This window comes from Trachypithecus francoisi, unplaced genomic scaffold (assembly GCF_009764315.1).
Source record: "Trachypithecus francoisi isolate TF-2019V2 unplaced genomic scaffold, Tfra_2.0 Lachesis_group5, whole genome shotgun sequence".
In the NCBI taxonomy this organism is placed as follows: domain Eukaryota; kingdom Metazoa; phylum Chordata; class Mammalia; order Primates; family Cercopithecidae; genus Trachypithecus; species Trachypithecus francoisi.
In genome coordinates, this window is record NW_022681470.1 from 70,260,032 (window position 1) to 70,273,578 (window position 13,547).

General features: G+C 36.3%; 1 protein-coding gene across 18 annotated transcripts in view; it reads left to right on the forward strand.

Annotated features, from left to right (window-relative positions):
- The window catches only part of RPS6KC1 (ribosomal protein S6 kinase C1), a 218,266-nt gene that overhangs the window by 172,959 nt on the left and 31,760 nt on the right, over positions 1 to 13,547 (forward strand). For all 18 annotated transcript variants that reach the window (XR_004434345.1, XM_033199771.1, XM_033199778.1 and 15 more), the window contains 3 exons: positions 1,148 to 1,195; positions 2,763 to 2,895; positions 11,790 to 13,385. Coding sequence is in view for 17 of the 18 variants with exons in the window: in XM_033199771.1 (XP_033055662.1) it covers positions 1,148 to 1,195; positions 2,763 to 2,895; positions 11,790 to 13,385 (1,777 nt within the window). In the remaining variant the exon portion in view is untranslated. The remainder of the gene's footprint in view (positions 1 to 1,147; positions 1,196 to 2,762; positions 2,896 to 11,789; positions 13,386 to 13,547) is intronic.

Here is a 13,547-nt window from a genome sequence, read left to right on the forward strand (position 1 = left end):
CATCCTTAATTTCTGTCTCTCCTTATCCAGTGGTGGGCTGGTAGATATTTGACAGCTCTCTGGTAGGGCGGAGAGGCTCATTTGCAGTGTTTGCTGATTTCTGTAGTACAAATCCTCCTCCCAAGGCCAATTTCAGTCTGCGGCTGCTTTTGTTGTATAATGACAAAGTTGAAAAGCTGTAACAGCGACTGCATAGGCCAGCAGAGCCCCAAATATTTACATCCTGGCCCTTTAAAGAAAAAGTTTACCAATCTTTGCTATTGTAGTATTTCCAAAATAATAAAGCCTTAATAGGGTGGGATAATTTCATACTTCTGTTAATTTATTTTATCCATCAAGATGAGGGGTGGGAATGAGTAGTTTAAGGGGGCAATGTGTGAGAGGTTGTGAAGGGTCTTGAGGTCATTTTATGGGCTTAAGCTTTTTCTCTCAGTGAGATAAGAAGAGTGCCATGTTCTAACTTATGTTTTAAAAAGAAAACCCTGGCCGCTGCTTTGAGGATAGACCACAGGGGAGCACAGATGGAAGCAGGGAGGTCAGTTGGGACACCATAGTTACAAGTTAGGTGAGAGTTGGTCTTTGCTTGAATCAGAGTATTAACTGTGGAAATGGTAAGGTGAGTTCAGATTCTGGATACATTTTGAAGACAGAGCTGACAGGATTTGGTGGAAAGAGGTGTTAAGGTGAATCCAGGGTGAAGTGGTACCAAAAGGATGCCTTAGGCTAGAGCCTGAGTTATTGAGACCACATTATAGCAAGTTGCTACATAGGAGATTTTAGAAAGAAAATTGAGACTTGAACAATTTTTTTTGAACCACTTCCTGTTGATCATATGTGTTCCAAGAGGGAAAACTCTGTTTAAAATAATATGTCCTTTACTTCTAAGAAATACATTTAAAAATACTTTAGGAAACAGTAATGTTTCTAAAATATGTCATTTTTAGAAAAGGAAACCATAATAAAGCCTATTTTGGATAAGATTATTTTGATCCTATAATTTGCCAACTTAAAAAAATTATTCAGAAATGAACAATTTTGGGGAGGGGATTAAATTTCAACCCTGTCCCACTCTTAAAGTTTATTTTAAAGCTAAGAGTTAATGTTTCATTGTATTGTTAATAAATTATTACTCATGTCTTTTATGTAGGTTTTACTTGTAATGGACACAAGGACAGAACAGACTTTCATTTTAAAAGTAAGTAAAATTTGTAGCCATGTGCGGTGCCTATAATCCCAGCACTTTGGGAGGCTGAGGTAGGCAGATCACCTAAGGTCAGGAGTTCAAGACCATCCTGGCCAACATGGTGAAACCCCTGTCTGTACTAAAAATACAAAAATTGGCCGGGTGTAATGGTGGGCGCCTATAATCCCAGCTACTCGGGAGGCTTAGGCAGGAGAATCACTTCAACCCAGGAGGCAGAGATTGCAGTGAACCAAGATTGCACCATTGCACTCCAGCCTGGGCAACAAGAGTGAGACCCTGTTTCAAAAAAAAAAAAGAGTAAGTAAAATTTATATGTTTAATGAATTTAAAATTTTAATTTCAAATTATGCCTCTGAAAGAAAATATTTTAGTTAGTATTTAGTTAATACTAACTAAGTAGTTAATATTTCCCCCCTAGGTTTTGAATGTCTTTTAATGTTGTTTCTGGTGATATTTATTTACTTTTTTTTTTTTTCTGTCCTTCCGTCATGGTTGATAGCATGCATTTAACAATATTTTTTTTTGATACAGAGTATGGAGGAAATAATTTGGATAAATTGAAGAATCATTTCATGTTGTCTGAATGTGTAGTGTGTAAATACATCTCAAGAACATTTTTTATAGTCGTGAAGACTACACACAGTCTCACCTTCGATTATCACTACAGTTCTTAAGAGCTAAAATTTTGCCTTAAAGTCTTGTTACAGGTATTTTGGGAAAGCATGATCTGCGTTCCTGGTCCTCTTTTTGATCTAAATTTAATTTTGATTCTATACATAATGTAATTTATAACTAAATTAATCAGGAGAGAAAGAACCCTCAATTTTGAAATTTTGAAATTGTATTTGGAATGGGCTGTGCTAGTACATATTCTGAAAATAGCCTAATTTAAGCATTTTCACAGCATTCAGAAGATGAATTTATTAATTTTATATTTCTTTTTCTGATGCTTTTTCTTTTGCTGATAAGGCATGGAAGTAGGTCACATTGACACGTACTGAAACACGTGTGTGTGTGTGTGTATGTGTGTGAATATACTTTATCATTGACATTTCCCCAGTTTTTAAAAACAGAGTATGACACCAGAAAATAGACAAACCTTATTCCTTGTAAGAAGACTTAATATTGTTTGCACTTCTGGGGGATAGGATTTTAAAATTGCCTGCTTAATCTAAGAATACGTTTTATGTCTCAGGAGTTTGCATTGGTCTTACAATGTCTACTGCTTTAAAGATATAGATAAGTAAAATAAAGCTTAAGAAAAGGTCACAGAGAAATAACTGTGTGTCATCCTGATGACTTAGTTTGAGAGCATCTCTAATAAAAACACTGACCCACGTAATTGATTTTAATGGCAGCTTTGTGGCATCTTCCTTCTCTGGATTCATGCCAGATGCCATCAGCAGAGCCTCCAGGGACTGGGGGGCATAGAGCAGCAGATGAGTGGTTTCTCTGAAGCCCAGAGTAACTCAGATAGATTAGTTTGGTTGATAAACACAGAGCACAGCAGGCTCCAAAGGCAACTGAGGATACAACTGACCTTTTTGTTCTCTGTCAGGGTCTAAGGAAAAGCAGTGAATACAGCAGGAACAGAAAGACCATCATCCCCCGCTGTGTGCCCAACATGGTGTGTCTGCATAAGTACATCATCTCTGAGGAGTCAGTATTTCTTGTGCTGCAGCATGCGGAAGGTTGGTTTGTAGTTTGGATTGTTTATGCAGTGAAGAATGTCACCTGCTTAGCTTCCAGTTTCTCTCTGTCATTTCATGAGCAGATAGAATATATGAAACATGTTTAAGAAACCATTTCCTATTCCTCTGCTCTACCTCCCTACTTTGAGTTGTGAGGGAAAATGAAAACCCAGGTGAACAGCAGATTTCATGTGAACTATGGTACCATTTGTAGATTTACTTCACTACTTACTTTCTCATGAAATTTACCTAATATAATGAGAACTTTAATGTGAATGTGTGGTAAGAGAGCTAGATTTTATTTTAGTGATATTTTGTTCGCTTGTTCCCTGCTGAAAGGATACATTATGTTAGATGACTAAAATGAAAAGCATCCCCTGAAGAATTAATTAATAACCTCCTTCTTTTAGAAGTCAAGGGTGTTTGCTTAACATTTGACGTTACCTAGTTATTCTGATCTGAGTTTTTATGAATACAGCCATTGGCATCACATATGGGTACAAAGCAGGGGCATAGTTCTCTGCCTTCAAACTATTTATGAAATTTCAGCTCTTTGTAGAGGGAACAGGTGGCAAAAAATATTATGTTTTGATTTTTTTTTTGCCCTTTAATACCTGAATTTAAATAAATAGTTTTTTATTTAGGATGACTGCAAACACATATAAATATAAATTCACTTAATACATATTGCCATTTGAGTTTTAAGAGGTGTTCGTAAAATAGTAAAAAAATTTTAATTGTTTCCCATATTTCGTGAAGGCATTATTATTTTTATATAACTATTGTACTTTACTAATAGGCATAACATTTGTATTCAATACATTTTTTTAGAAAAAGAAGTCATTGCTTTCTGGAATGAGGTCTCATATGATAACGAATGCAAGATTTTTGATGGAGGCAATAAACAATATTGTTTATTGTGAAGTACAGCACAAGATAACTACAGATGGAGGGAAGACCTCCATATGCAGTATTTAATAGGAAATTCAGAAGGGGCTCTATGGTCTCTCAGGTATTAAGAGAGTTAATTGTGTGTGTGAATTGGATAACTAATTCACCTTTGTTCAGACATTATAGACAGCTTTTATCTGAGGATACCAGTGCATTACAGACATTATTGAATTAGAGGTCATGTCATCTGATAGCAAAATACAGCCACCTCTGGTGTGGAACAAAATAACTTGCGTAGTAATAATCCATAATAATTTAGAACAAGGTCAGTAGGATGAATGTAATTATAGTCAATATTCTATTACCCAGTGTGGATTATTCATGTTGGAGATTATCTATTGCAAAATTTTCAATCTTAGCTTACCTCTGTTATTTGTAGCTGTATCTTCCTCTTCTTCCTCTTCCTTTTCCTTCTCCACATAATTTTTCAGTTTTTTTCTACCATCTTCTCACTATCCCTTATACCTCTTGAAGCTGATGTTTCAATTGATTTTACTTGAATAGTGTGGAAAATTTTTATAATCTTTTAAAGTCATAGACTTATGACTTTTAAATTTTCTACTATTTTAGATCCTTTTTTACTATCAACCATACCTGACTTTGAATGGTCACATGACCATAAAATTTGTCTCTTTTGACCATTCATTTTAGGTGTCTATTGTTTAATTTTAAGATGGTTTTGTAATATAAAGTTAGTAAATTATAATGCAAATAGAGACTCTGGATTAATTAAATATTCAGCAAATTTATTGAGCATGTACTGTATAGTAGGCTCCTTTTTAGGTGAACAAGACAAGAACATTCTTTTTTTTTTTTTTTTTTTTGGTTGGGGGTGGTCAGGGTCTTGCTCTGTCTCCTAAGTTAGAGTGCTATGGTACAATCATAGCTCACTGTAACCTTGAACTCTTGGGCTCAAGTGATCTCCTGCCTCAGCTGGGATTACATGCGTGCAACATGTAATCCCTGGCTAAGTTTTTAAAGTTTTTGTAGAGATTGGATCTCTCCGTGTTGCCCAAGTTGGTCTTAAACTCCTGGCCTCAAGCGATTCTCACGCCTCAGCCTCCCAAAATGCTGGGATTGCAGGTGTGAGCCAGCACGCCAGGCCTGAAACTTAAATTCTTGTTGTGAAAAGTCAAACAGAAAAACAAAAAGCAAGAGAACATTGGGTAATAAAAGGAACTATACAGATCTTTAACAAAGGGAGATCTAACAGATAACAACTGGGGGACTATGTTGAATTAAGTAGTTGAGGGAGCTCTCTCTGAGAAGGTGGCATTTAAGAGAAGTTCTGAATGACGAAAGAAACAATCATTTGAACGTAAGATACAGGTACGGGGATGAGTGTAAAAACAAACTTGGGATGTTTGATGACCAAGAAAGGCATCATTTGGTTGGAATGGAGCAGAGCGAGGACAATGTGAGGCACTTGTTGGTACATGAGGCTGTTGGAGAAGTAGACAGGAGCCTTGTACAGCAGAGTAAGGACTTTGGCTTTTATTCAAGTGCATTGGGAAACCATTGGACTTCTTGAGGGGTGACACAATCTGATTTACATTTTAAAAAGGTCACTGGCTCTTGTATGGGGAATAGGTTGTAGAAAGGTAAGATTAGAAGCAGTAAAAAGGCGAATACTGGAGGCTAGTCAAAAGGTGCTGCTGGCTTAGCCTTCTGGGGCACCAGTGGAGATATTTGAGGATAGAGTCCATGGGACCTGTGATGGATTTGAGATTAGGAAGAGGAAAATCTGCAGTAATTTCTCAGATTTGGCTTCAGCAGTGCAGTGAACTGGGTGATGAACAGTGTGTTTTCTTTTACACATCAGTGACACCTCCGTAGATTAGGAAGTTGGTCTGTGTCATAGAAAAGTAACTTTTCATATGTGCGAATAGTTATTACTGAGAAAGCAAACCTTGAACAGTTGTTTTCTCCATAACACGAATGCTTTGAATATTTATGATTTGTAGATTTAGCTTTCCATTGCTTACAGAACTACTCATGATTTATGTGAGTGTCTTGGACTCTTTCTTTCCGTTTTTAATTCATTTCATTAGAAATATATTGAGTGCTTGCTGGGACACAGGCATAGTTCTAATTTGGCAGTGAACAAAACAGAAGACTTTGCCTGCATGGAGCTTACATTACATTATATTATAGAGGCAGAACAGACAATAAGCAAATATTTAAATATATGACAGATGGAGGTAAATACGCTATGGAGAAAAACTAAAGGAAAGGGGAAGGGAATGCTAAAGGGGTGAGAAGGGGTGGTTTGCTATTTTTATATAGGGTGGTCATCTTATTGAGAAGGGACATTTGACCAGAGACCTTCAGGAAGCGAGAGAGGGAGCATTGTAGATATGTAAGGAAAGGATGTCTTGGCAAGAGGAGACAAATAGGTCCACAGGCTTAGAGGCAGGAGTGTGCTTGGTGTTCAAGAAGCAGCAGGATCAGTGTGGCTGAAGCAGAACAGAAAGAGCGGTAGGAAGAATGCTTAGAGAAGTGAGGAGGCAGGCAGGCAGATCCTGTATAGCATTATAGGCCATGTTAAGAACTGGACTTTTATTCTAAATGAGCTAAGACATTATTGGGTCATGCTGAGCAAAGGATTGATGAGATAGGGATCATTTGCTACTTGGTGTAAAACAGAATGTAGGAGAGCAGAAGGAAAAGCAGGGAGACCAATTTTGGAGTTGTTGCAGCACCCCAGGTGAAAATGCGATGGCTTGGACAGGGCATTAGTGGTGTAGGTCAGGGGTCCCCTGGCCACAGACAGGTACCTGGAGGTGAGTGACGGACAAGTGAACATTACTGCCTGAGCTCCGCCTCCTGTCAGATCAGCAGTGGCATTAGATTCTCATAGGAGCACAAACCCTATTGTGAACTGCACATGCAAGGGATCTAGGTTGCACACTCCTTAGGAGAATCTAATGCCTAATGATCCGAAGTGGAACAGTTTCACCCCAAAACAATTTCCACCCTCACCCCCACCCCTGTCCCTGTCCATGAAAAAATTGTCTTCCATGAAACTGGTTCCTGGTGCCAAAAAGATTGGGGACTGCTGGCATAGGTGGTGAAGAATGGTTATTAGAATCTGAATGTATTTTGAAGGTAGAATGGGCATGATTCTGTCTTACATGATTTCAAAGTTTTTGGCTCAAATAATTGAGATAATGTAGTTTCCATATACTAAGCTGTGGAAGAAGTAAATTTAGAAGGAAAATCAGGGCTTCCGTTTTGGACATGTGAATTTGAGATGCTTATTAAATATTCAGGGTGATGTTGAGTAGACAGTTAGGATATATCAGGCAGGATTTTAGGAGAGAGGTTTAAAATGTTTACTATTCCTTTTAATAAAGCCCTTTCTTAAACTATTTGAGAGAGAAAGGTGGGGAAGCAGAATGTATTCAGTCAAGGCCGTGAGAGTTTAAGTTTCTCAGCTTAGGGATTGTGTAATATTCATCATCTATATGATGAATTAGTAAAATACTTGGTATTTAGAAGGTACTCAGTGTATAATTGTTGAATACTGGGTCAGTCAGAGAAAAGATGAAAGACCAAATTAAAAGACAGAAGTTGCAAAAGTCTCTGACTATGGATATACAAAATAGAAAGGAGGTAGAAAAGAATTTCTCTCCATAACTTAAGGCCCCAAGGAGTAAAATGATTCTCCTTTTATTAATTAGTTTTCTAAAATTATAAAACTAATTTATAAAATAAATTCAAACAAAATAGAAGTTTGTAAAGTAAAAATAAAAATTATCCCTCCCTATTCACTTTGTGGCCTAGACCTATTCACCAGAAATAGGCACTCTTTTAATGGTTATCATATATCTTCCAATAACTTTCCTACCTACCTGTCTGTTTTTAAAAAACTTAAATGGGTGTTACATATTGCCTTGAGCTTGCATTTTTCCCCCCATCTTAACAGTGTACCTTGGACACCTTTAATATATCTGTATATTTAGGTATGTATTAAGAGAGGCAGTACAGTATAGGGATTAAAAATAAGCACTATGGAGCCATGCTGTGTGAATATAAATGCTGGCTCACCATTACTAGTGTGACTTTGGGCAAGTTATTTAACCTTTCTGTGCCTCAGTTTCCTCATTTGTAAAATAGAGATAATATTAATTACCTACCTTATAGGGTTGATGTGAGGATTAAATAGTTGTATATGTAAAAGGCTTAGAATAGTATCTGGTACATGGTAAGCACTATGTATTTGCAAATGGCTATTATTGATATTTACATTGTTTCCAGTACTCAATATAAATACATGTATTTATACATACATGTTTTTGTTTGTTGTATTTTTTGAGAATTATATGTAGGACAGATTTTTTTCATGTTGAATTGCTTGGCCAAAAGATGATTTTTGATTGCTGCGATAGTAGTGTTTTATTATACATATGAAATTTAAGTACTAATTCTGACCAAGCAAATTAACAAACTTACTTTGCAATCTTATAGAAAACCAAGAGATTTAAAATCTGAGGAGAGACAAAGAGTTTTAATTAAACATTATGAATTATTAGTTTTATATCTTAAAATGGTTCAATATCTACAATTTTATGTCCTTCAAAAAGACTTAGAAAAGTATCATTTATAATCTTAAAATTAGACAAATTTTAGGTACTTTAGCAATAACAGGTTTTTTTTTAAGGTTAATGTATATCTTTGGAAGAACATATGACCCCCAAAATGATGTTATACTTATAGATCCTTATAGATTCTTACTTAAGATTCTTTTCCTTGAAAGTTTTTCAAAAAAATTGTAAAGATATTATCTTTTTATAACTCAGTTTAATAAATATTTATTTAATACCTGTTTTACAAGCTAGATAGAATCCTCTGCCTGCAGCTATTAAGACTTTTCAGTCTCGTAAAGGAGATAATAAAAGCATAAAGGTAATATTAATATGATGTAAATGTCATAAAGGGTATGAAGGTGAATGATAGAGGATTCAGAGAAGGTATATATTGTGTCCAGTTAAGGGATACAAATAAATTGGTAAAAGAAAACAGATTGTGAAGGACCTTCAAGAATAGGTAAGATTTTCACAAGCAGATACTGGGGAAATTATTAGGAAAAAAACATTCCAAGTACAAGCATGGTATGAGGAAAAGCCCATCATGAATTCTGTGTTGAGTAAGGGGAGAGGACCAAATCATGGGTTGATAACTGTATTACTCAGGATTTCAAATGCCTATGCAGAGTTGGTACATGATTCAGTAGGTGGAGGGAATTTGGCTTCTTGAATGCAGAAATGGCATAAGATCTGTGCTGAAATAGAAGATTAATTAGGTAGCAGTTAGTAGGGTAGAATGCTACAGGAGGGACTTAAAGTAAGGATCTAGTTGTAGTTATAGCATTATCCCCAAAAATGAAGACTTTAAGTACATTGAATTTTAGATTTCAGTAGTTTATTCAGGTGGAATTGGCCTAGGAATGAATGGAGCTTTTCTTAGAACTTTATTAAAAGATACCATTCCTTGCTGATCAGTGGAACTTTACAGATGCAGGTACTGCTTATACGGTATATCTCATCATCTGATTTAACAAGCAGTGACTTTTATGTCGTGCACATTGTGTAGGCAGTAGACATACAAAGATGAAAAAGACTTGATCCTTTCCTCAAAGTAGTCATCATCTAGGAGAACTGAAAACCACCCAAGTCATTTTATTTGGATTGCACACAGGAATCTTAGGTTTAGGTTCAAGCATTGTTAGACTGACACAATGTAGGTATTTGTGGTAAGACAATGTGAGTATTGTTGTCAACAGACTAAAGAATATAGACTCAATGCATAGCTCCTTTTAAACTTCAGTTGAAATATGGGGAAATGTGAAACACTGAGTATACTCTAAAGAGGACAGAAAGCATTAGCTAAGAAAAAAATGAAAGGAAAAAGTTAAATGCCATAACATCCTGTACCACTAACTGTTATCAAAGTGGGGAATATGACACAAAAATTAGCTGGCTGTGGTGGTGCATGCCTGTAATCCCAGCTAATTGGGTGACTGAGCAGGAGGATAACTTGAACCTAGGAGTTGGAGGCTTCAGTGAGCTGAGATCCCGCCACTGCACTCCAGCCTAGGCTATAGAGTGAGGCTCTGTCTTTTTAAAAAAAAAAAAAAAAGTTAAATAAATAGAATAGGGAAGATGGTTAACTACATCACTGCTACAAAGAGGTGTATGAGAATTCTATGATTAATATTATGACCATTAGCCTTTATTGAGCATTTATTCTATGCTAGGTACCATGTCAGGTGCTATATGTATTTATTGAATTTCTTGAAATGAAATGTGAAGTAGGAAGAGGTATTTTTGATATTTCCGTTGACTTTTTTACACATGCAATTGACTGTCAATGATTATTTTCTGGTTTAGGTACTCTTGGCATATGATGCTTAATGATTACACTAAATATGTGCTGAAAAATTGTCTTCTTTATATGAATAGAGGGATTTATTTTTAACACATCATTCTTTTTTATTTTTATTTATTTATTTTTATTATACTTTTAAGTTCTAGGGTACATGTGCACAACATGCAGGTTTGTTACATATGTATACATGTGCCATGTTGGTGTGCTGCACACATTAACTCATCATTTACATTAGGTATATCTTCTAATGCTATCCCTCCCCCCACCCTCCCCCTCCCACCCCACAACAGACCCCAGTGTGTGATATTCCCCATCCTTTGGCCAAGTGTTCTCATTGTTCAGTTCCCACCTATGAGTGAGAACATGCGGTGTTTGGTTTTCTGTCCTTGCAATAGTTTGCTCAGAATGATGGTTTCCAACTTTATCCATGTCCCTACAAAGGACATGAACTCATCCCTTTTTATGGCTGCATAGTATTCCATGGTGTATATGTGCCACATTTGCTTAATCCAGCCTATCATTGAACACATCATTCTTAATTTTTCATTTCTTTGCAACTGCAATTCTGTCTCCACAAAGTATACTTCTGAAGTTACTGTTTTTGAGATTTCTGGATCAAATTTAATTAATTATTCTTTCTTATAATACTATTCCTAGTCACTACTGTTATAGCAAGTTTTTGATACTTAGCTATAATTGTTTAACATAAACATTATAATTGACAAAAGGGATTGAGGTGTTTTAATGGTTAAAATAAAATAAAACTATGGTGAAATAATAACTACAAGTATTGCTGGTAAAATACTGGATTTTTTTTTTATTTCTCTGATTTACATGAAAGTGATTTTTATGATTTTAGTTTTAAAGATATATGTCAGAATACACAGTCAGGATTTCCATAACTTGCTTCATTAATGGTTGCCCAATTCATCTTCCTCAGTAGCTTTACTTATACAACGTATTACATATGTGGCAGGGCATAAAAGGGGAAATATATTATTAATATGTTATTTATAAAGGCATAATTATATACCACATGCCAAATTCCTCCAATCCTGGACCGGACATTTTCAAAATGGAATAATAATATTGTTGATTTTTCCCCCCATTGTAGTATACAATTTAAACAGCACTTCTTTATGTATTTCCTTTTGACCAAGGGGCCATGCTTGAAAAAATTCTTATGTAAACAGAGCAGAACATAAACAGATGCTTCTAAGACTAAATGATACTTAACTTTAGAGTAGAATTTTAGCTGTGAAATTTCATATTAATGTTTGTTATAACTAATTTCCCTTCAAAGGAAGAAATAGGTTGTCACTTAAAAAAATTGTTATCAGGAGATATGCTTGAAACCATACTCACCATTCAGCAATAACAACCATTTTATTAAATATGCTTATCTTATGGCACACTTGATGTTAATGAGTATTATTGATTTGTTTTGATTGATTTTTTAAGATAGCTTTTGCTTTTCTAATGGCTTAAATAAATAACTGTTAATTTGGAGATGTTAATACTTAACAAGTTTGTTTTGTTATACTTGTTCACAGGTGGCAAACTGTGGTCATATATTAGTAAATTTCTAAACAGAAGTCCTGAAGAAAGCTTTGATATCAAGGAAGTAAAAAAATCTACACTTGCAAAAGTTCACCTGCAACAGCCAACTTCTAGTCCTCAGGACAGCAGTAGCTTTGAATCCAGAGGAAGTGATGGTGGAAGCGTGCTTAGAGCTCTGCCTTTGAAGAGTAGTCTTACTCCAAGTTCTCAAGATGACAGCAACCAGGAAGATGATGGCCAAGATAGCTCTCCGAAGTGGCCAGATTCTGGTTCGAGTTCAGAAGAAGAATGTACTACTAGTTATTTAACATTATGCAATGAATATGGGCAAGAAAAGATTGAACCAGGGTCTTTGAATGAGGAGCCCTTCATGAAGACTGAAGGGAATGGTGTTGATACTAAAGCTATTCAAAGCTTCCCAGCACACCTTGCTGCTGACAGTCACAGCCCCAGCACACAGCTGAGAGCTCACGAGCTGAAGTTCTTCCCCAACGATGACCCAGAAGCAGTTAGTTCTCCAAGAACATCAGATTCCCTCAGTAGATCAAAAAATAGCCCCATGGAATTCTTTAGGATAGACAGTAAGGATAGCGCAAGTGAACTCCTGGGACTTGACTTTGGAGAAAAATTGTATAGTCTAAAATCAGAACCTTTGAAACCATTCTTTACTCTTCCAGATGGAGACAGTGCTTCTAGGAGTTTTAATACTAGTGAAAGCAAGGTAGAGTTTAAAGCTCAGGACACCATTAGCAGGGGCTCAGATGACTCAGTGCCAGTTATTTCATTTAAAGATGCTGCTTTTGATGATGTCAGTGGTACTGATGAAGGAAGACCTGATCTTCTTGTCAATTTACCTGGTGAATTGGAGCCAACAAGAGAAGCTGCAGCAATGGGACCTACTAAGTTTACACAAACTAATATAGGGATAATAGAAAATAAACTCTTGGAAGCCCCTGACGTTTTATGCCTCAGACTTAGTACTGAACAATGCCAAGCACATGAGGAGAAAGGCATGGAGGAGCTGAGTGATCCCTCTGGGCCCAAATCCCATAGGATAACAGAGAAACACTATGCACGGGATGATCCCAGGATGTTATTTGTAGCAGCTGTTGATCATAGTAGTTCAGGAGATATGTCTTTGTTACCCAGCTCAGATCCTAGGTTTCAAGGACTTGGAGTGGTTGAGTCAGCAGTAACTGCAAACAACACAGAAGAAAGCTTATTCCATATTTGTAGTCCACTCTCAGGTGCTAATGAATATATTGCAAGCACAGACACTTTAAAAACAGAAGAAGTATTGCTGTTTACAGATCAGACTGATGATTTGGCTAAAGAGGAACCAACTTCTTTATTCCAGAGAGACTCTGAGACTAAGGGAGAAAGTGGTTTAGCGCTAGAAGGAGACAAGGAAATCCATCAGATTTTTGAGGACCTTGATAAAAAATTAGCACTAACCTCCAGGTTTTACATCCCAGAGGGCTGCATTCAAAGATGGGCAGCTGAAATGGTGGTAGCCCTTGATGCTTTACATAGAGAGGGAATTGTGTGCCGCGATTTGAACCCAAACAACATCTTATTGAATGATAGAGGTCAGGAACTTTTGCAAATGCATTTCTTTTTATTCGCTGTTGCTTCCAATTAACTGAGTAGGCGTTTTATCTTGTAATTAGTATCTTCATTTCCTGTCTAGAGCTTCATTATCAGTGCAGCAAATTCACCCCCAGTAATAGCTTCTAGTACTTAATGATGCC